The 21,453-nt window shown below is 43.1% G+C and overlaps 1 protein-coding gene across 1 annotated transcript; it reads left to right on the top strand.

The window, feature by feature from the left end:
* Positions 1–875: 875 nt before the first annotated feature.
* Positions 876–21,156, top strand: LOC103641951 (SPX domain-containing membrane protein OsI_17046). The gene is made up of 12 exons (XM_020546117.1): positions 876–1,284; positions 1,405–1,567; positions 15,413–15,492; positions 15,787–15,907; positions 16,096–16,404; positions 16,509–16,613; positions 16,777–17,231; positions 18,034–18,335; positions 18,656–18,762; positions 20,114–20,346; positions 20,520–20,653; positions 20,778–21,156. The coding sequence occupies exons 3-12, from the start codon at positions 15,440–15,442 to the stop codon at positions 21,014–21,016; spliced, it is 2,058 nt and encodes a 685-aa protein (XP_020401706.1). The 5' UTR covers positions 876–1,284; positions 1,405–1,567; positions 15,413–15,439; the 3' UTR covers positions 21,017–21,156.
* Positions 21,157–21,453: the final 297 nt, after the last annotated feature.

The raw sequence follows: 21,453 nt of genomic DNA, 5'->3' as shown, positions 1-21,453 counted from the left end.
AAATGGTATGACGAGGATGTCGAAGATGTTGGATGTTAGAATTTCACTTTTGGTTGATTATGTTTTTTCTTATGCGCCTGACAAATCTAGATATGCAACCAGACATGCTTTATTCTTGTTCCTGTTTTGTTTTCCTTATGTATTAATTCCTTAACTTGTAATGCACATGATGTTTTTCTTATGTATTAATTCCTTAACTTTTAAAGCACATGATGAAGGCTGGTTGTCGGGTAAGTTCTCTTAAACTTTGGTAAGCTTACGTACTATCGCTATGGATCTTTTGAATCAATTACAAGGTAATTCATTTAAAAATCGTAGTAACACATGTGTACCTAAATATCATATATAAAAGTCTGTATGGTACTGATTGTTGCAATGTAGTGGTGAAACAACTAGATTAAAATAACAAAATTTATGTATGGATAGGATCACAAATGTATTAAGAAATCTTTTCTCATAACAGTACCGTAGTATTATATGTTTCCGTTGCAACGCACGGGCACTCAACTAGTAAATAATTATATTGTCAAGAGATCACTCATTGTACAAGTGTGTTTATCTTGATGTACACATAATGATTTCTTATATTCTGACACTGTGTATAAGTGACAATGTTTTATATTAATAACATATAAAGTGCGTCCTATTTATAATTTAAGCGGGCGCGAGAATCTTGATGGGGATTTATCTCCACGGAGAACGGGGATGGGAAAAAAATACCCGCGCAACTGTTCCTGAGGATCTCCGTGTGAATTTTTTTAGTAACGAGAACAAGGAAAAAGAGCTAAAATCCGACGAGAAATTGTTCGTTGCTATCCTTTTTACTTGCGACGGAAAGAGGAAATTCGAGGGAGGAGGACAAGCCAGACCCGGTAAAACCCTGTCCGCTAGGCGATGCAGGCCGAATCTTCCACGCCCGCCACGCGAGCACATGAGCACGTCGCCACCGCAGGCCGCAGGCGCGACGCGACCGCAAGTGCCGTCTCCGCCACAAGCCACAGCACAGCTAGCTCAGAGCAACAAATATGATGCTTCAACCATCTGTCTCTTCATTCTTCCTCGCCTAGCTAGCTGAGACCCTGACCTGATCGCGCGAGCTATAAATACCCACCACTGTCCCGGCGGGCCTTCCTCCCGCCCGCTCGCCTCCTGTCTTGGACTGGACAGCAGCACGGGCGCGCGCACGGCAGTAGCTGCGCCATTGCACGCCTCCGGCCGGCCGCTGCTGTGCTGCCGCCGCACACCCGTCCTCGCACCGCACTGTGTGTGCCTCGTCCTCCACGCGTGAGTAACCTCTGCCCTCTCCGCACGTGCCACCTGACCACTCACTCATGGATGCGTTTCTTTCCCAGTTTCTTGCTTGATTGGATGGTGCGTCCTAAATTATTAATCTCTATGACGCAGGGCAGAAGGTGCTGATCCGTTGCAGGTTTGGCGCGCCACCGCGTATGCTCGCTCGCGTTTGCTGATGTTCATCTAATTCTATCCGCGGCCGAAAGAGCAATTGTCCGCGCGCGGAGGGGCGGCCGGCGGCCGGCGGCGGCGAAGGGAGAGATTTCTACTCAAGGTGTGAGTTGCTTGACCCAATAATTCCTCGATCGGCTGTGTTGGGGACTTGTTCTCAAATGCTATGAATTAAGAACAAGGTAACATAAAATGTTAAATGATTTTGTCCTTCGTCCGTGAAGCATTAAACCCTTTGGGATAATGGATCTTAGACGAAGGTTGATAAGCGTCTTATTACGAAGTTGAACCTTCGTAATAAACTTTCAATAAACGTTATAGAATAATGCAAAGTAAAAAAGGTAAGAATGGATAAATGATTCACAGATGCATAATATAATATTCACTTAATGTATTGAATCATAAAATACAATGATACCTATGCCTTGACAAAGGTTGTATTCCGAGAAATGCGATTGCAAAAATCAGAATGCGTGAACAGTAACGGAATATTGTTCACTATTTATAGGCACAGGACGCAGCCTGTGAGGAATTACAAGTATGCCCCTTATAAGAACTTACAACGTTGACTCAGACCTTTATGGACTAAAAGGTCATTCTATCTTTAAGTCGGTTTGTAATGCCGAAGCTCTGCGAAGAGGCATCTTCGGCTATCTTGTACGAACAGCTTCATCCGAGGATCACTTCTCTTTATAAGACCTTCGGCGACGAAGCATAGACCCAACAGTAGCCCCTTTCGCGGTGCTAGATCGTTTTTCGTAACGAGCTTGATCCGTGAAAAAAGTTTCTTAAGCTTCAGAGCGCCGAAGGTCTCAAAAAACACCTTCCCTGAGCTCGTTGTCGAGAAACGATTCGATTTCCCTGCGCGCAGCGGCCCCACCTTGCAGAGCTACTGTTCGGTCACTGCGGTCCACCGTACAGCGAGTGCGAGCGAGTGTCCGCCTGGTGTAAAACTCCTGACGCTTCACCTTCTTACCTGCGGCACTATATAAACAGACGAGTAGGTGTGAAGTTACCACAGCATTTACTGCTATTTGCACTGTTTTGCTGCCAAAATTTTTAACCATCGCCGAAGCTTGTTTGTCAGATTTGCACGAAGCTCCATCTTGAAGCCTGCTTCGGAGAAAAAAGTATTAAAGTTTCACAAGTTCATAATTAAATGGCCAGAGTTCGCTCTACAGCTAGGGTTGAGCGTGAGGGGGACGAAACTGAAGCTTCGGAGACTGTCCCTATCTCCGAAGCCATGCAACGATCCGGGTTAGTGACTTCGGAGAAGATTCCTGATGATGATGCGGAACAAGCTATTGCTGAAGCAGAAGGAGAAGATGCTGGGGAAACTGACCCCGAAGATGATTATCACCTTGCCACGCCAAGCAAACCCAGTCATTTGGACTTCGGGAAATCTACTGTTTCGAAGGCTGATCTGTCCAAGATGGTAAAATCAGGCTATTTTACTGAAAATCAAAAGAAGCTATTACGCTTCGGGGGAGAAGAGACTACCCCGAAGCCGGAGAAAGATGAGATTGTTATTTTTAAGAGCTTCCTAAAAGCTGGATTAAGATTCCCCCTCCATGGGATTATTGCAGAGATATTGAAAAATTTTGGAATCTATTTTCACCAACTAACTCCTAACGCTATCGTTAGGCTTAATGTTTATATCTGGGCACTCCGAAGCCAGGCGATGGAACCATTTGCTGACAGCTTCTGCCGAGTTCACGAACTGCACTATCAGACAAAGGCTAGAAAGGATGGTTTACATGAGAACTTTGGTTGTTATAATTTTGCTTATCGGAAAACTACGAAGTATCCTGTGATCAGCTACCGAAGCAAATGGGCAGCTGGGTGGAAATCAGAATGGTTCTATGTTAAGGTTGATGATGACAAGGAAAAACTCGTGCAAAGTCCACTCGAACTAATCTTCGGAGAAACTCGGCCTCTCTGCAACATGTCAGTAGACGGTACCACACAAAAAGCAATGGATGAATTCAGAATTGTTGCAGAGCATATTAGTACAAGAGACCTGGTTCAGGAGTTCTTGGCTTTCCAAGTTTTTCCTAGTGTAAAAGAGTGGGAAATGCCGAAGCTGAAGGGGGAAAAGAAAAAAGGTGAACTTGTACGTTTGCCTTACTACTTCAAATTTAAAAAATACTTTAAAGCTCCTTGCCAAGAGTGGCTGGATACGATTGAAGTGATGTGCAACGAGATACTTGGCAATTATTCAAAAAAGGAAGATCAATTGATGACCGCAGCCTTCGGCACCCGTCCGAAACGAAGGCTAAATCGAGTGTTGGACGCCTTGGGTTTCGAATACCCAGACTACGAAGATCTGAACAAAGGTGCCGGAGGCCAAAAGAGAAAAAGGGCAACTGAAGCCTTAGATGAAGGTGAAAAAGAGCCAGTAAAGAAGAAAATTCCAAAGAAAAAGAAAACTTCTTCTCCGAAGCAACAAATATCCGAAGCAAAAGAAACCCCCGCATCACCTTCTGCTGCTGTTGTTGAAGAAATTCTGAAGGTAATGACTGAATCCTTACCTGCGAAGCTAAGCCCACTGGGTCCTCAACTGACTAAGTTTTTTCAGAAGGACAAGGAGCCTGAGAAATCGAGGAAAACAATCAAGGGGAAGAAACAAAGAATTATTACCGTAACAGAGGTAATTGATAAAACACCACCAAGAGCTTCGGCCCAAAAAACACGAGCAGCAGCAGAGGGGGCAGATATTGAAATTGCACCTTCGGAGGCCGCAGCCGCCGAAGTTACCTCAGCTGAAGATTTGAATTTGGAAAGCACAATTGAACATATTGACCAAATGTTACTAAACATGGCTGCAGAAGAAGCTACCACTGCTGCCGAAGAGGCCGTGACCGCAGCGTCAAAGAAAGGAAAAGAAATTGCTGATGAAACTTCGGAAAACAAAGCCTTTACGTTCCAAAACTTAATTGGAGAACATTTAACAAAAGCTGAAATAGAAGAGCTTAAAGAGTATGCCCAATCCTGTGGATACAAACCTGGGGCACTCCTCTTCGGAGGTGTTGATGATGAGAAATTAGAGTGTATTCGAGACCAAACAGGGGCCAAAATCATCAGCACTCTGTCCAGGAATATTGGATTCCCGAAGCTAGAGACGGACATCAGCCGTTACCGACGACAACACGTCGTTGGTAGTTTATTTTACTCCAACTTCAAGGTGAATGACTTGTCCCTTAACTTTTATTACTTCTAATAAAAACATGTCTGACGAAGGTTATGTTTATGTAGAGTATGCTATTGAGCAAAGCCTTGCAAATGCAGCAAGATCTTGAAGATAAAAAGCATGAAGTTATAATTGGAAATTTGGAAAACAAAATAAAAGAGCAATCAGATGCTTTTGAGAAAAAGAACTTTGAGCTCCAGGCAGCCGAAGGTTTACTGGCGGAAGCTGAAGCAAAAATATCAGAACTGAACATGAAGCTTCTCCGCCAGTCTGAGCAGTTCGAACAAGAAAAACAAGATCTCAAGGCAAAACTTGAAGCCGAAGCTCAGCAAAATTCGGATTTGAGAAAACTACTGACAAATCTTCAAAAAAAATGCCTTGAATTTAGCAATAATTGTATTCAACGACTAAGAAAGATTTTTCACTCAGTTGGAGCCAGCAGCGAAAAATTTACCCCATCAGCTGAAGATCTACCAAAAACCTTCGAACACATTGAGGGGGAGATTGACGAGCTCGTCGAAGTCATAGCTGGGCATGGTGACTTCTGTGCCTGGGTAGCTTCTCGAGGGACAGCTGCAGCATTCCTGAAGGCTGGCTGTGATCATGGGAGAATTGTCAACAGGCCAAATTTCACTTTGTCACCATCAATCCTGGATGACATCCCTGATCTCGCCCGAAGCATCTCAAATCGATTCATAAAAATGATATGGACAAAAGGTGGTCGAGAGAAAGCTGGAGACGAAGCTCGTAGCCACCTTGATCCAGTAAGAAATCATACCTTGTGCTTACCTTTTCTTGTAAACTTGATTCTGACTTCCAACGACCTTATTCATGTAGAATGACGAAGCCGAAGCTGATGATCAAAAATAACGCCGAAGCCGAAGCTCCTTGGAGATTTAGATAGTAGACTGCAGACAATACTTGAAAAACTTTTTGAGATAACTTTTATAAATGTAAACAAAAACTTGTTTTTAATGTATGCTGTTCATACCTTGTAATATACCCTTAACCTTTCACTGATGTATGATAAATGCTTCGATGTGGACGAAATTTTCTTTTTTGAGCCGAAGGAGAAAAAACACCTTCCCTTCTTTTCGTACGCAACGAAGCATAGAAAACAACATTTTCCTTTTTTCCGAAGCTCTCCTCCGTAGAAATTTTTCCCTTTCTTTTTTCTCTTCTTGCCGAAGCAACCATTTTATGTGATGAAGATGATTATCCTACATATGCCTAGATGAATGTTTATGAATGCAAATGCTATGATGTAATGTGATGTGCAAATGAATGGCCAAACACGTATCCGAAGCCATACTCATAGCCATTATTTTCTTGAAAACATTCACACCTCAGCTCTGCATTCCCTTAGGAACGACTTTGGAGCTTCTTCGCCTTTTACTTAGGCGGTATAAGCTCTGCATTCCCTTAGGAACGTCTTTGGAGCTTCTTCGCCTTTACTTTTGGCGGAATCAGCGTTGACTTTTCGCTGTAAGCTCTGCATTCCCTTAGGAACGTCTTTGGAGCTTCTTCGCCTTTTACTTAGGCGGTATAAGCTCTGCATTCCCTTAGGAACGTCTTTGGAGCTTCTTCGTTTTTACTTTTTTGGCACTCGATGGTGCGCTCTCAGCTTTTACATTTACATTCTTTGGGGGATTTTACTCTTATAAGACTAGAAAAGGAAATTACATATGCTGGCCCCATTAAAAACCTTTCTCCCCCTTTGGAAAGGAAAAGGGTGCCATGAAAGAAAAAAAAAATAAAAAATATGAAAAATTACATCGAATTATACATAATATCGCCGAAGCTCATCCGCATTCCAAGATCTAGGAATGTCATTGCCGTCCATATCTTTCAATCTGTATGAACCGGGCCTTGACGAAGATGCTACTAAGAAAGGCCCGTCCCATTTCAACTGTAATTTGCCCACTGTTTCCGGGTTGGCCACCCTCCGAAGCACCAAGTGCCCTGGCTCAATATTTTTTAGCCGAACCTTTCTATCCCGCCATTTGACTGTTTCAGCTTGATATTTATTAATATTCTCCACGGCTTGCAGTCTGATCCCTTCTAAAGCATCTTTTTCTATAGAATAAGCAGCTTCGGAATCTGATTCTGCCGAAGCTACTATCCTTATTGATCCGGCTTTAGCTTCTTCTGGAGTTATTGCTTCGTCACCGAATAACAACTTGAATGGAGTGAAGCCTGTAGATCTTGATGTTGTCGTGTTGTGGCTCCACACCACTTTGGTTAGCTGATCTGGCCATTTTCCTCTAGGTTGATTGAAGATTAGCTTCATTATTCCTGTCATTATAATGCCGTTGGCTCTTTCAACGAGTCCATTTGATTCCGGGTGCCTGACTGATGCGAAATGGATCTTCGTACCAATTTGGTCACAGAAATCCCTGAAAGCTTCGGAGTCAAACTGTGTTCCATTGTCCACAGTGATAGCCTTTGGCACCCCAAAACGACAAACAATATTCTGCCAGAAAAATTTTTGGATGGTAGCCGAAGTTATTGTGGCTAAAGGCTTCGCCTCAATCCATTTAGAAAAATATTCCACAGCTACCACAACATATCTCAGGTTCCCTTGGGCTGGTGGTAACGGACCTAACAAGTCAAGGCCCCACCTTTGCAATGGCCAAGTGGGTTGTATGAGCTGTGTCAAGGACGAAGGTTGTTTTCGATCTCTTGCACATTTCTGACAACCTTCGCACTTTTGAACCAATTCTGCTGCATCTGAAGCTGCCTTCGGCCAATAAAACCCTTGACGGAAAATTTTTCCGAGTAACGGCCTAGATCCAATGTGAGATCCACACAGGCCTGCATGTATTTCTTTCATTAACTCTATACCTTCGGTTCTAGATAAGCATTTAAGCAGCGGAGCACAAACTCCATGTTTATACAACTCCCCTTCTATCATGACATATGGGCGAGCTCTTGCTTCTATCCTCTTGTTATAAGCTTCGTCATCTGAAAGAAACTTACCCTGAAGGTAAGAGATGATCTCGGTTCTCCAATCTTCGCTAAAAACAGGAGATATATTAAGAACTGCTCTTTCAAGAAGTTCCACCGAAGGTGCTTTTATTGTTTCGAAAAATACATCCGAAGGTAAAGGCAGCCCCTGTGCTGCTGACTTAGCTAGCAAATCAGCATGCTCATTTCGTCCTCTAGGGATATTTTTGACAGAAAACCCTTCGAAGGAAGCTTCAACTCTTCGAACCATATCCAGATATTTTTCAAGCTTCGGATCCTTAGCCTTGCAACTTTTGTCAACATGACCTGAAACAACCTGGGAATCAGTTTTAAGTATGGCTCTTCTGATTCCCATTGCTTTTAACTTTCGAAGACCTAGAATCAATGCTTCGTACTCAGCAATGTTGTTTGTGCAATTAAAATCAAGCTTTGCTGCATAACAAGTTTTGACTTTGGAAGGTGAAACCAACACAGCAGCCGCTCCTGCTCCGAAGGTTCCCCAAGATCCATCACAAAACACTGTCCAGGCTTCGTTGTCTTTATTTGTTTCCTCCTCCTGAGCCCCTGGCGTCCAATCAGCAATAAAGTCTGCCAGTGCCTGTGACTGAATCGAAGATCTATGAACATATTCAATACAAAATTCATTGAGCTCTGCAGCCCATTTTCCAATCCTTCCAGTAGCTTCTCGGTTTCTCATAATATCCTTCAGAGGTTGCGAAGAAGGAACAATTATGTTGTAAGCTTGGAAATAGTGCCGAAGCTTCCTGGAGGCCATCAAGACAGCATACAGTATCTTCTCCAACTCTGTATAATTTTTCTTTGATAAACTAAGGACTTCGGAGACAAAATATATTGGGGCCTGCCTTCTGACTTGACCATCAAGCTTCTCTTGGACAAGCGCTGCACTTACCGCTGAGTGCGAAGCTGCCACATATAATAATAAAGGAGCCCCTGGCATTGGTGGAGTCAGTGTTGTTAGATCTATCAAATACTGTTTCAGTTCTTCGAAAGCCTTCTGCTGGATTGAGCCCCATTGAAAGACTTCGGCCGACTTCAGCACTTCGAAGAATGGTAAATTTCTCTCTGCTGATCTAGATATGAATCTATTGAGAGATGCCAATCTTCCTGTCAATCTTTGAGCCCCCTTCTTTGTAGTTGGTGGCTCCATCCGAAGTATAGCTTCAATTTTACTTGGATTGGCTTCAATTCCCTTTGTTGAAACTAAGCATCCAAGAAATTTTCCCTTCTTCACTCCGAAGACACATTTTTCTGGATTTAACTTTAAACCAGCTTGCCTGAAACTGGCAAAGGTCTCCTGCAAATCGGCAATATGATTTTCCTGCTTCGTGCTTTTGACAATGATGTCATCAACATAGGTTAGCACATTTTTGCCTATTTGAGATTGAAGAACCTTCGCAGTCATTCGGCTGAAACTTCCTCCAGCGTTTTTGAGCCCCTCAGGCATCCGAAGATAGCAATATGTGCCACTTGGAGTAATGAAGCTAGTCTTCGGCTCATCTTCCTTCTTCATCCAAATTTGGTGATAGCCTGAATAGCAGTCTAACAGACTCATGAGCTCTGACGAAGCTGCTGCATCAACTAAAGAGTCTATCCTTGGTAGAGGGAATTCATCCTTCGGACAAGCCTTGTTAAGATCTGTAAAATCGATGCACATTCGCCACTTGCCATTGGCCTTTTTTACCATAACAGTGTTAGCCAGCCATTCTGGGTACTTCACCTCTCTAATAACTCCTGCACTAAGGAGTCTTTTGACTTCGTTACGAGCACCTTCGGCCTTATCATCTGACATTTTCCGAAGCCTTTGCTTTCTGGGTCTGAAGGATGGATCAACATTGAGCGAGTGCTCGATAACATCTCTATTAACTCCACAAAGATCATTGGCTGACCATGCAAAAACATCCTTGTTATTGAACAAAAACCTTATCAAGGTTTTCTCTTGCTCTTCGGATAACTGAGATCCTAACAGCACCTTCTGCTCTGCTATGTCCTCACATAAGAGCATAGGCTTCGGCTGGTCTGCTGAAGCTGCTTTCTCCCTCCTGAACTTGTACTGTTCACAAGCTTCAGCTCCATCTATGTTATGGATTGCTTTTGAGTCAGTCCAATTGCCCTCGGCCCTTCTTGCAGCTTCTTGACTTCCATGGATAGCAATGGGTCCCTGATCCGAAGGTATCTTCATGCAAAGATAGGCAGGATGAAGGATTGCTTCGAAGGCATTAAGAGTACCACGACCAATAATTGCATTGTAAGGATATTCCATGTCAACAATGTCAAACACAACTTGCTCAGTTCTAGTGTTGTTGATGAATCCGAAGGTGACTGACATGGTGATCTTGCCCAGTGCTACAATCTGTCTTCCTCCGAAGCCACAAAGAGGATGTGTAGCATCATGAATCTTATCTTCTGGCTCTTGCATTTGTCTGAAGGCTTTAGCAAATATGATGTCAGCTGCACTGCCTGTATCGACCAAGACATTGTGAACCAGAAATCCTTTGATAACACAAGAGATAACCATGGCATCGTTGTGTGGGTAATCTTTGAGCTGAAGGTCCTCTTGAGAGAAGGTAATAGGAATGTGAGACCATCTTGATTTGATGAAGGGTCCTTGCACCCCAACATGCTGTACTCTTCTCTGTGCTTCCTTCTTCTGCTTCTTGTTAGCTGGCTCTGAGGACGAGCCACCTGTGATCGGGAGCACCAGCTTCGGGTCCGAAGTAACTCCAGCTTGGTTGTTGAACGAAGCCATCAGCTCAAAAAGTGGAAGTGAGTTCACCGGAGGTGGGCGCCAATGTTGGGGATTTGTTCTCAAATGCTATGAATTAAGAACAAGGCAACATAAAATGTTAAATGATTTTGTCCTTCGTCCGTGAAGCATTAAACCCTTTGGGATAATGGATCTTAGACGAAGGTTGATAAGCGTCTTATTACGAAGTTGAACCTTCGTAATAAACTTTCAATAAACGTTATAGAATAATGCAAAGTAAAAAAGGTAAGAATGGATAAATGATTCACAGATGCATAATATAATATTCACTTAATGTATTGAATCATAAAATACAATGATACCTATGCCTTGACAAAGGTTGTATTCCGAGAAATGCGATTGCAAAAATCAGAATGCGTGAACAGTAACGGAATACTGTTCACTATTTATAGGCACAGGACGCAGCCTGTGAGGAATTACAAGTATGCCCCTTATAAGAACTTACAACGTTGACTCAGACCTTTATGGACTAAAAGGTCATTCTATCTTTAAGTCGGTTTGTAATGCCGAAGCTCTGCGAAGAGGCATCTTCGGCTATCTTGTACGAACAGCTTCATCCGAGGATCACTTCTCTTTATAAGACCTTCGGCGACGAAGCATAGACCCAACAGGCTGTTCATGGATGCTGCAGCTCCCTGTTTCTCTCTGCGTGCGTGCTCTTCTTCTCTTTGCCGTCTCATCCATTCGATCCAACATGAGACGCCGGCGACGAGACCACGAGATTCACAGAGAAACGCTAGACGAGAGCCATGTCCTGGCCTGGCCTGGCCTCTGTCTGGACCAGCGCCCGTTCAGTTCAGAGGGCAGCCTAGGTTGTTCGTTGATCTAGTTATAGCTAGTAGCTACTACAGCTTTGCGCATGGCTGCTACCTGCTATGCATGCCTTTTTGCATCTATCCTTCTTTTGTTTCTAGCGCTTAATCTCATGGCTCGCTCCCATAATCCCTGCCATCACAGAGCTTTCCTTGTCTCAGCTCCCAAGTCCCAACAAACATGTAAAGGTCCTAATATAAGGAGGGAAGAAAAGTAAACACATCTTGCCTTTCTCTTTGATTCGTCAACCCAAAACGATCGCTCGAGACAAAACAGAGCTTGCGAGCCAGATAACACCGTCACAAAAGAGACAAGTTCTGTGCAAGTTCTCTGGCCTCCTAGCGCTTCCGTGTTCCAGACGAGCTTCTCTAGCTGCAAAGGGGCCAAAATTCTCGTTGCCAAGTCAGATGCTGCTTCGTCTTATTTGCTGCCAGCTGGCTTATCAACTTGTAGCTTACACCTGGACCCGGTGTCCAGTCAATTATTGCTGATGTCAATCAATCCATCTTGATATTTTTGGAGTGTTTAGATTGTAGCGACTAATTTTTAGTCTCATCATTTTATTTTATTTTAGTCCATAAATTATCAAATATGTTAACTAAAATAGAACTTTGGTTTCTATATATTTGGCAAATTTAGATATTAAAAATGGAATAAAATAATAATCCCTAAAAACCAAACGTGTCGGGGACCATAATTAGGGGTACCCTCAAGACTTCTAATTCTCAGCTGGTAACCCCATCAGCACAAAGCTGCAAAGGCCTGATGGGTGCGATTAAGTCAGGGATCGGTCCATTCGAGGGACTCGATCACGCCTCGCCCGAGCCTAGCCTCGGGCAAGGGCAGCCGACCCCGGAGAATCTCCGCCTCGCCCGAGGTCCCCCTCCAGCGACGAACATACTTCCGGCTCGCCCGAGGCTCTGTCTTCGCCAAGAAGCAACCCTGACCAAATTGCCGCGCCAACCGACCAAATTGCAGGAGCATTTAATGCAAAGGTGGCCTGACACCTTTATCCTGACGCGCGCCCTTCAGTCGACAGAGCCGAAGTGACCGCAGTCACTTCGCCGCTCCACTGACCGGTCTGACAGAAGGACAGCGCCGCCTGCGCCGTACTGACTGCAGTGCCACTTAACAGAGTGAGGCTGACAGGCAGTCAGGCCCGGCCTCAAGCGCCATAGGAAGCTCCGCTTCGCCCGACCTAGGGCTCGGACTCGGGCTCAGCCCCTGAAGACGGCGAACTCCGCTCCGCCCGACCCAGGGCTCGGACTCGGGCTAAGCCCCGGAAGACGGCGAACTCCGCTCCGCCCGACCCGGGGCTCAGACTCGGGCTAAGCCCCGGAAGACGGCGAACTCCGCTCCGCCCGACCCAGGGCTCGGACTCGGGCTAAGCCCCGGAAGACGACGAACTCCGCTCCGCCCAACCCAGGGCTCGGACTTGGGCTCAGTCCCGGAAGACGGCGAACTCCGCTCCGCCCGACCCAGGGCTCGGACTTGGGCTCAGCCCCGGAAGACGACGAACACCGCTCCGCCCGACCCCAGGGCTCGGACTCAGCCCTGGCCTCAGCTGACGGTCTCCGCCTCGCCCGACCCAGGGGCTCGGACTCGACCTCGGCCACGGAAGACAGACTCGACCTCGACCTCGGTGGAGCCTCCACATCGCCCAATCTAGGGCGCAGACCAGCCACGTCAACAGGAGGCGCCTTCATCACCCTACCCCGAGCTGACTCAGGCCACGGGGAACAAGACCGGCGTCCTATCTGGCTCGCTCCGCCAGATAGGCAATGATGGCGCCCCGCACACCCTGTAACGACGGCGGCTCTCAGCTCCCTTACGGAAGCAAGAGGACGTCAGCAAGGACTCGACAGCTCCGACAACTGTCCTTCCTCCAGGCTCCAGCGCTCCTCCGACGGCCACGACACCACACGAACCGGGCGTCAAAACCTCTCCGGCCGCCACGATGGCGTGTACTTAGGGCGCTAGCTCTCCTCCGCTAGACACGTAGCACTCTGCTACACCCCCCATTGTACACCTGGATCCTCTCCTTGCGCCTATAAAAGGAAGGACCAGAGTCCTCTTAGAGAGGGTGGGCCGCGCGGGGACGAGGACGAGACAGGCGCTCGCGTAAGGCCACTCGCTCCCTCTCCCGCGTGGACGCTTGTAACCCCCTACTGCAAGCGCACCCGACCTGGGCGCGGGACGAACACGAAGGTCGCGGGATTTCCACCTCTCTCACGCCCGTCTCCGGCCACCTTTCTCCCCCCTTCGCGCTCGGCCTCGCGCCGACCCATCTGGGCTGGGGCACGCGGCGACATTTCACTCGTCGGGCCAGGGACCCCCCGGTCTCGAAACGCCGACAAAACGCTTCTTCATTTGCTCATCCATCCACCATTGATTCTTCCCGCACGTGTGTGTGGGTTGGGGGGGGGCAACCGTCCGATCCGGGACAAGACAACCGACCAGAGTGTTTCCCGTTACGTCGTCATCTTCCTCCTACCTCCTCTCAGTGCCAAGTCCAACGTACGCGCCAGGCCCTTCATCGTCGTCGTGCCTCAACGTGAGGAATGGACCCCCGGTCCTACCCTCGCACACGTCTGTGTCGCCGGTATCAGACGACGCCTTTGTGCGCACCACCGTGGCAGGCGCGACGGCGCCACACCGGCGTGCTGCAGTGCAGGGAAATAACTCGGCGAAAAATTTTCGAGAAAACCGAGAATCTTGTTTATCGGTGGGACCTGATTTTTTACTTATCAGCCAAAAAATTTGTCGGTTTTGAATTCGGTTTGTACCATCTGCTCCTTCTGGTCATTACCTACAAAAAATCTACATTTTTCTAATTAATTTGAACTATTTTTTCCTAAATTTTGTCCTTTTTTGAGAAAAATGAAAAAACCGAGAAATCTGAGAAACACGTTTCTTGTTGAGGTTCATTTTTTTTACCGATATGGTAAACCTGCTCCAGAGAGGACCACAGCTTCCAGCAGCTGATGCCTGTTTGGTTCGTGGTTAATTGTACCACACTTTAACTAAAGTTAGTCGTTCGAATTGAAGAATTAAACTTAGACAGCGAACCAAACACCTGGGAAGATCCGCTGACCCCGCACACCTGCCCACTCGCCATCGTCAGAAGGTAGAACCCCAAGTGGGAAGTTCGGGGATTCAGATTTTGATGTTTAAGCTAGACTTTTGAGGTTTTTAAGATCAATTAACTCTTCGACAGAAGGTTTGGAATTTCGTGATTATAGTTGAATTTCTCGATCCACCAATAGTTTAAAGAGAGAAGGGATGGAGCGCCAGACTTGAGTTATCTGCACACAGCTAGAAAGTAGGACCCCCTAAAACACTGTCGCCCATCTATCGGTTGACTTAACATTGCACAATCAAATGACGCGCTTGTCTTGTTTAGTGAATAGAAAACATTGCACAAGGACAGTGTGTCATCAGCGGCCATCATTTGTGTTTTGGTTGTGCGAGGGTATACTAATGATTGGCTAAACCTTAGTCTTACATCGCTGTCTTTCCTTCCGCTGTATGGCAAGACAACCACCAATTCAGTAAAAGCATATAAGCAGGCTTACCGATCAATAAATATAAAAAAGTAGCTTTCATGAAGTCTGCTTATATAAGTCTAGTTTGGAAACCTTATTTTTCCAAGAGAAATTAGTTCATTTTTACTTGGAAAATCTCTTGGGCCCCGTTTGTTTCCTTTAATTTCGAGGAATTGGAATCTTACTAATGGAATAGACTATTTTTGTAGAATATGACATTCCACTACTTTCCAAAGTTATCATATAAGCCTACTTCAAATTCATGAGGTGAGAGATGAAAATGGATTCTATAGATTTACATGCTATTTTTCTGATGTACAACTTATAGCACATTTTTCTACTTGCACCTGTATAACATAAATGTAGTATATAACTATCTCTCTCATATGATTTAGGATAATATACAAATATATTACATATATAAACTTAATTAGTTTTGTCTAAATTATAATTATTAAAATGGAATTCAATTCCAACGAAACAAACGGGCCCTTGGGGAAATTGGGTTTCTAAACTAGCAATAATAGGATTATTTTCCCCGCCCCCTTTGAAGAAAGGAGTGATAATAGCCAAAATAGCATTATAGTGTTATCCTATGGCTGCATTATCTTTTTTTCTGTAACAGGCTATCAAATTCTTTATCTTCAGTTTCAGACTGTTATTTGTGACGTCAAGATGGTTAATTTCGGAAAGAAATTGATGGCCGATCAAGTGGAAGAATGGAAAGGGTATGACTTTTATTTTGGTACTTATGAAATGATCCATCCCTTCATCAAATTGATACGTTAATGCCCACTCCACTAGGATACATTAATGCACCATATAACTGTAGATCACCATATCACAATCCTTACTATGGTCATCTGGTTAATTTTCTAATTAAACTAAACAACTTCTAGCACTTATCAAATTGATACGTTGCGCTACAACGATGAAGTCAGTCCCCGCTAATGCAAGCTAGTGTCATTTTGTTTAACAGCTTATCAGAAATCTTATCAGCCTTTTGGTCTTTCCATTGCTAGATACTACATCAATTACAAGCTGATGAAGAAAATGTTAAAGCAATATGTCCAACAGACCCAGCATGGTGGGAAAGATCGTGAACAAGTTCTTAAAGAGTTTTCAAGGATTCTTGATGACCAGGTATACAAAGAAGCCTTTCCCTTGAAATGATCATAATATAAGATTTTGAGCATCATGTCTATTCTGTCAGTAGTCACTTGTAGCCTTGTAGGGACTGGAACAGTGTCATACGACAAACTTAGTCTTAGTGAATTGGGATCGTTTTTCTTAGTTGTGAGCTAAAACACACATGTATTTCCTTGTTCAAGATTGAAAGAATCGTGCTTTTTCTGCTACAACAACAAGGCCATCTTGCCAGTAGGATTGAGGAATTGGGAGAAAAACGCTCTGCTCTGGAAGAGTATGACATATCACAAGTTTATCAGCTACATGATGCATACAGAGAAGTCGGGCTTGATCTTATAAAGCTTCTCCGCTTTGTTGACGTGAATGCTACCGGTATACGCAAGATACTAAAGAAATTTGATAAACGCTTTGGCTACAAGTTCACTGATTATTATGTCACCACTCGCGCAAATCATCCTTATTCTCAGCTTCAGCAAGTCTTTAAGCAAGTGGTAATTTTCTTGCATTTTTAGGGACCATTGATTTTTTCTCCTTTCGTCATTTGGAAAGTAATCCACCACTACCTTTTATTTATCATGCACTCCTACGGATGCAGGGAATTGTAGCTGTTGTAGGTGCATTATCGCGCAACCTTGAATATCTGCAACATCATGAAGGAAGCTTTGTATCCATCTATGATCGTCCAGCAGTTACTTTGAAGGTACTATATTTGCACTATTCCCTTCTCAGTTCAAATCTTTTTCTAGCGATTCTATAAATGAAAGCCTTTACATTTGCTCTTTCTGACATCAGAACTGCAACTGCTTGAATAATATTCCCACATGAACTAGGGTGTGATGTGTCGCCTTTTTTGTTATATTCAGGACCCTATTATAGACCAAGTAAACCATGCAGTACAGAAGCTCACGCATGCCACGAATTTTATGCAATTCTTGGGACAACACTCGCTTATTGTCCAGGAAGATGCACAAAGCGGGTCAGAGGACCTTGTTGATGATCAGAGCTACCATTTCATGTCGCTGATGCTTAATCTAGTGAACACATTCCTTTACATGGTGAATACATATATCATTGTGCCGACTGCAGATGACTATGCAGTAAGCCTTGGGGCTGCTGCAACTGTCTGTGGTATAATTATTGGATCGATGGCAGTCGCTCAAGTTTTCTCCTCAGTCTACTTCAGCGCCTGGTCAAATAAGTCCTACTTCAAACCTCTTGTATTCAGTAGCATTGTGCTGTCTCTTGGAAACCTGCTGTATGCATTGGCATTTGATCTAAATTCACTGTCAGTTCTCCTAATTGGACGACTGTTATGCGGGTATGCAATTTTCTCGATTCACCCCATGTCACTTAATTTATGTTTCACTTTTGTAAGCTAGCATTGATCTGAGTGAAAAGTACTAGCATGGCAAATGCAAGTTAAGGATTCTTAAGCCGAGGGCATGTTCTAGAAAATTTATATTGCTGCATATACAAAACAAAAAAAAAATCGAAACTGTCTAGCTTACAAGGAGATAAAGGATTTTAAAGCTCAAGACTGGCATGAAAATATCTGTTTTTCCATTTCCTTTACGCCCCGTTTGGATCATCGGAATTGAATTCCATTCTAATAACAGTAATTTAGGCATATATAAATTAAGCTAATTCGGTTTTATGCAAAATATATTTGTATACAATTGTTAGCAAGATATTATAGATATTTATGTGCTACATTTTTACTATAAAGGAGTGAGTCGAAGAGCATCAGAGTAGAAACAAATTCTACTAATACATAAAATCATTTTTTATCCTTCACCCATTAATTTGAGATAGACTTATAGCTGACCTTTGACAATTCTACTAATACATAAAATTATTTCTTATCCTTCACCCCATTAATTTGAGATAGACTTATAGCTGACCTTTGGCAAGTGGTGGAATGTCAAATTTCAAGCTAAATAAATTGCTTTATTGAATGAATTCCAATTCATCTAGAATGAAGGGATCCAAACGACTCATTATAGAACTTCACTAGTTTTATCCCTCTCTCCCTGTGTGCTAGTAATCTGCCAATATTGTTTAAGGTTCTTGATTTTCTGAAGGTGCCTCTGTGATCGAGCTTGCCAACATGCAATGTGCAGGTTAGGCTCTGCAAGAGCAGTGAACCGTCGCTATATCAGTGACTGTGTGCCTCTCAAGATGAGGCTACAAGCCTCTGCCGGGTTCGTTAGTGCTAGCGCTCTTGGCATGGCATGTGGGCCTGCTCTGGCTGGTTTTCTCCAGACTAAATTCAAGATATACTCGATCACTTTTAATCAGAGCACATTGCCTGGATGGGTTATGTGCATTGCTTGGCTTATTTACTTACTGTGGCTATGGTTTACATTCAAGGAGCCGGAACACTTCACTAAAACTTTGGTCAATGAACATCCATCAGAATCAGGTAAGCTTACCATACACTGAAATGGCAACAATTTTTGTTTCATGAATTATACTTCCTTCATCGCAAATTAAAATTCATTTTACCTTTTTATTGGATTCATACAATAATTAATGTATATGTTCTGTATATATATGTCTATGCTCATAATCATATGTATGAATATAGACATAAAAATATAGAGCTAAAACGACTATTATTTTGGGACGGAGGGGGTACTTGAATCTGACCTTATTGTACAATCAGGATGTGTATGCCACCTGGAGTTTTTTTTAACCATTGCCAGGAACTTTTCTGAGATGTTTATTTCCTTATGAAAATAGGTCGCCAAGGAAATTCTAACTTGGAGGAAGGTCTAGCTCAACCATTGCTTCTAGGTGTAGAACAGAGGCAGGATGAGAACTCAGACGATAGATCGAACCATGGATCTATTGAGTAAAATGCCTAGCCTTCCACCCTCTAGCCAACGTGACTTATGTTGAATTGTGTACAACTTCAACTAAGACTTTATTTGTGTTTAACCCGTCGTCCACTCTGTATGCTCACCGAGTCTAGAAAAACATTTATAGTTTGGCCCTTGATCTTTCTGGAATTTGGGACGCAGTCCAGGAAATAAAGAAAATAGGGAAAAGGAGTTTAGAAATTGATTTTCAGTTTAAAAATAATTGCAGAAACCCATTTAATTCATGGAAATTTCATATTAAATCCAAATGAGTTCATTCTAATTTATATAATTCTATAATATTATTTTTTATCACATAATACCTCTGTTTTGTCATGAAAACAACAATAAAATTGATTTCCTAATTAATCCTATATCAAATACATAGAAACTTTGGAAATTCGTAACTTCCCCATTTTAATTCTAAATTGAACCGTTCCAGTTGTGTTAGTCTCGTATGAATATTTACTACGCAGTAACAACATTGATTATACCATGTTTCATACTTTTATAATTAGATATTTATTTATCCTATGTTAATTGGGTTAATCTATGTCTATTGGATTAATTTATTTAATATATTAATATAGTATTCTAACTTTATGGTTATACGATGTTTGACCATTAGTCTTGCAAACACACACACTTACCTTTTTGTTTAAGCAAAAGCGTATGGTGGTACGTGTCCGATGACTAACGAGGTACGAGAGAATTTCTTCCGGTATGTGTGAAACGTGCTCTCTAATAATGAGACCATGCAAATCGTGACATATATCGAAGTCTGCATGATACTGATGGTTGCAATGTAGTGGTGAAACAGATAGATTATAAATAACAAAATTTATGTATGGCCAGAATCATAAATTGATTATGAAACATTTTCTCATAACGGTATAACACATATTTTGTATATAAGTTATCGTAGTATACTGGTATTATATATTTCCGTTGCAACGCACGAGCATTCAGCTAGTATAATATAATATAATTGTATCTTTAGATAGTAAGGTAAATACATTTCAGTTACTACTTGAACTTGGGTGGGCTGAGTTTACATCCATAGCCTTGAGAACTTGGGTGGGCTGAGTTTTATTTTTATTTTGCATTTCAGTTACTACTTGAACTTTGCATTTTATTTTTACGAACAAATAGGCACTCAATTTCATCTCAACGAGGATTTGAACTTGGGTGGGCTGAGTTTACATCCATAGCCTTGACCAACTGAGCTACTTCGGCTTCCTTGACATGCCATATCCAAGTTACATATGCATCTGCCCTTTTCTTTGGACCATTACATGCTCAGCTGCCCTTACCATCTTTCAACCTTTGTTGGATCTACCTTCTTATGTATTCATATCTTTATGATCTTGTTGTTTGTCAGGCCCAGCTGTTGATATACTTCATGCTCAAGTACGCAATGGAGATACTACTCTCAGAATCAAGCGTTGTCACCACATACTATTTTAGCTGGTCTACTAGTTCTGTGGCTATCTTTCTAGCGATTCTTGGATTAACGGTTCTTCCAGTAAATGCAATCGTTGGAAGCTACATTACGAACTTGTTTGAGGATAGGTAAGTTTTGTACTCCTATGAAACATACTATAGGAAACTTTTATATTCTCTGGACACTGCTTTTCTCTTAAACTGAGACATGCTCTGCAGACATATCACCAGTTGTTTTAGGGAATTAAAACTTACTCTAAAGCATAATGAACAGCTGCTAATGTTTCCCTTCTCTTTTGCAGGCAAATTTTGCTGGCATCTGAAGTCATGGTTCTCATTGGTATAATCATGAGCTTTCGTTTCACACCTCACTACTCCATTCCGCAATATGTCATTTCAGCTCTCATCACATTTGTATTTTCTGAGGTGCTTGAAGGTATGTATGTTTATAATTAATATGCGATGAGTGCGACCATTTCAAAGCATTACGTGCAGCAAAACCTAAATTAAGCACACGCTACTGATTTTATCAGTCACGCACCTAATACCAAACCATACAGGAGTGAATCTGTCCTTGCTTTCACGAGTGATGTCGTCAAGGCTTTCCCGAGGGACCTACAATGGTGGACTCCTTTCAACAGAGGCCGGGACGTTGGCCCGTGTAGTTGCAGACGCCACCATTACTGCAGCCGGTTATCTAGGCACGGACCTCCTTCTCAATGTCACTCTTCTGCCACCTCTTGTGATCTGCATAGTCTCCATCGCAGCAACACTCTACACTTACAACAATCTCTACTGAAGAAGCATGTCTCTTGTAGCTGTACAAGTGTATAGCAATGTTCCTAAGCTAAAACGATTCCTGCCCAGAATGGGTTTGTATATCTGTTCGAGCATGGTTTGTAAACATTTTGATGAAGTATATATGCAATATTTCTTGTATTTAGCGCATTTATCTTCCGATGAAAATAAATGACTTCCTCATCCCTATAGATTTTATGGTATAAGATATAGAGCTCACACAACAGTAAAACATAACATTTCCGATGGCTAAGGCCGTCGGAAATAAGACCTAAACCGTCAAAAATAACTTGGCCTAATGTCGGAAGGGCATTTGAAGCCATCGGCGGTAGGTATTATTTCCGATGGCTGCCCCTGGTACTGTCGAAAATAACACAGCCGTCGGAATTCTTCCGTTTTCCTGTTGTGTCAATAAGAAGCCACCACTTATCCTTGGAT

This window comes from Zea mays, chromosome 10, assembly GCF_902167145.1.
Source record: "Zea mays cultivar B73 chromosome 10, Zm-B73-REFERENCE-NAM-5.0, whole genome shotgun sequence".
NCBI lineage: Eukaryota > Viridiplantae > Streptophyta > Magnoliopsida > Poales > Poaceae > Zea > Zea mays.
The sequence above is the reverse complement of the archived record's forward strand: the minus strand, read 5'-3'. Positions and strand labels throughout refer to the sequence as shown.

Excerpts from the sequence above, each read along its gene's own strand:
- LOC103641951 (XM_020546117.1), top strand. The coding sequence starts at position 15,440 with ATGGTTAATTTCGGAAAGAAATTGATGGCCGATCAAGTGGAAGAATGG. Across the intron at positions 16,405-16,508 it reads AGCAAGTCTTTAAGCAAGTG|GGAATTGTAGCTGTTGTAGG; the intron begins GTAATTTTCTTG and ends CTACGGATGCAG. Across the intron at positions 17,232-18,033 it reads ATTGGACGACTGTTATGCGG|GTTAGGCTCTGCAAGAGCAG; the intron begins GTATGCAATTTT and ends TGCAATGTGCAG.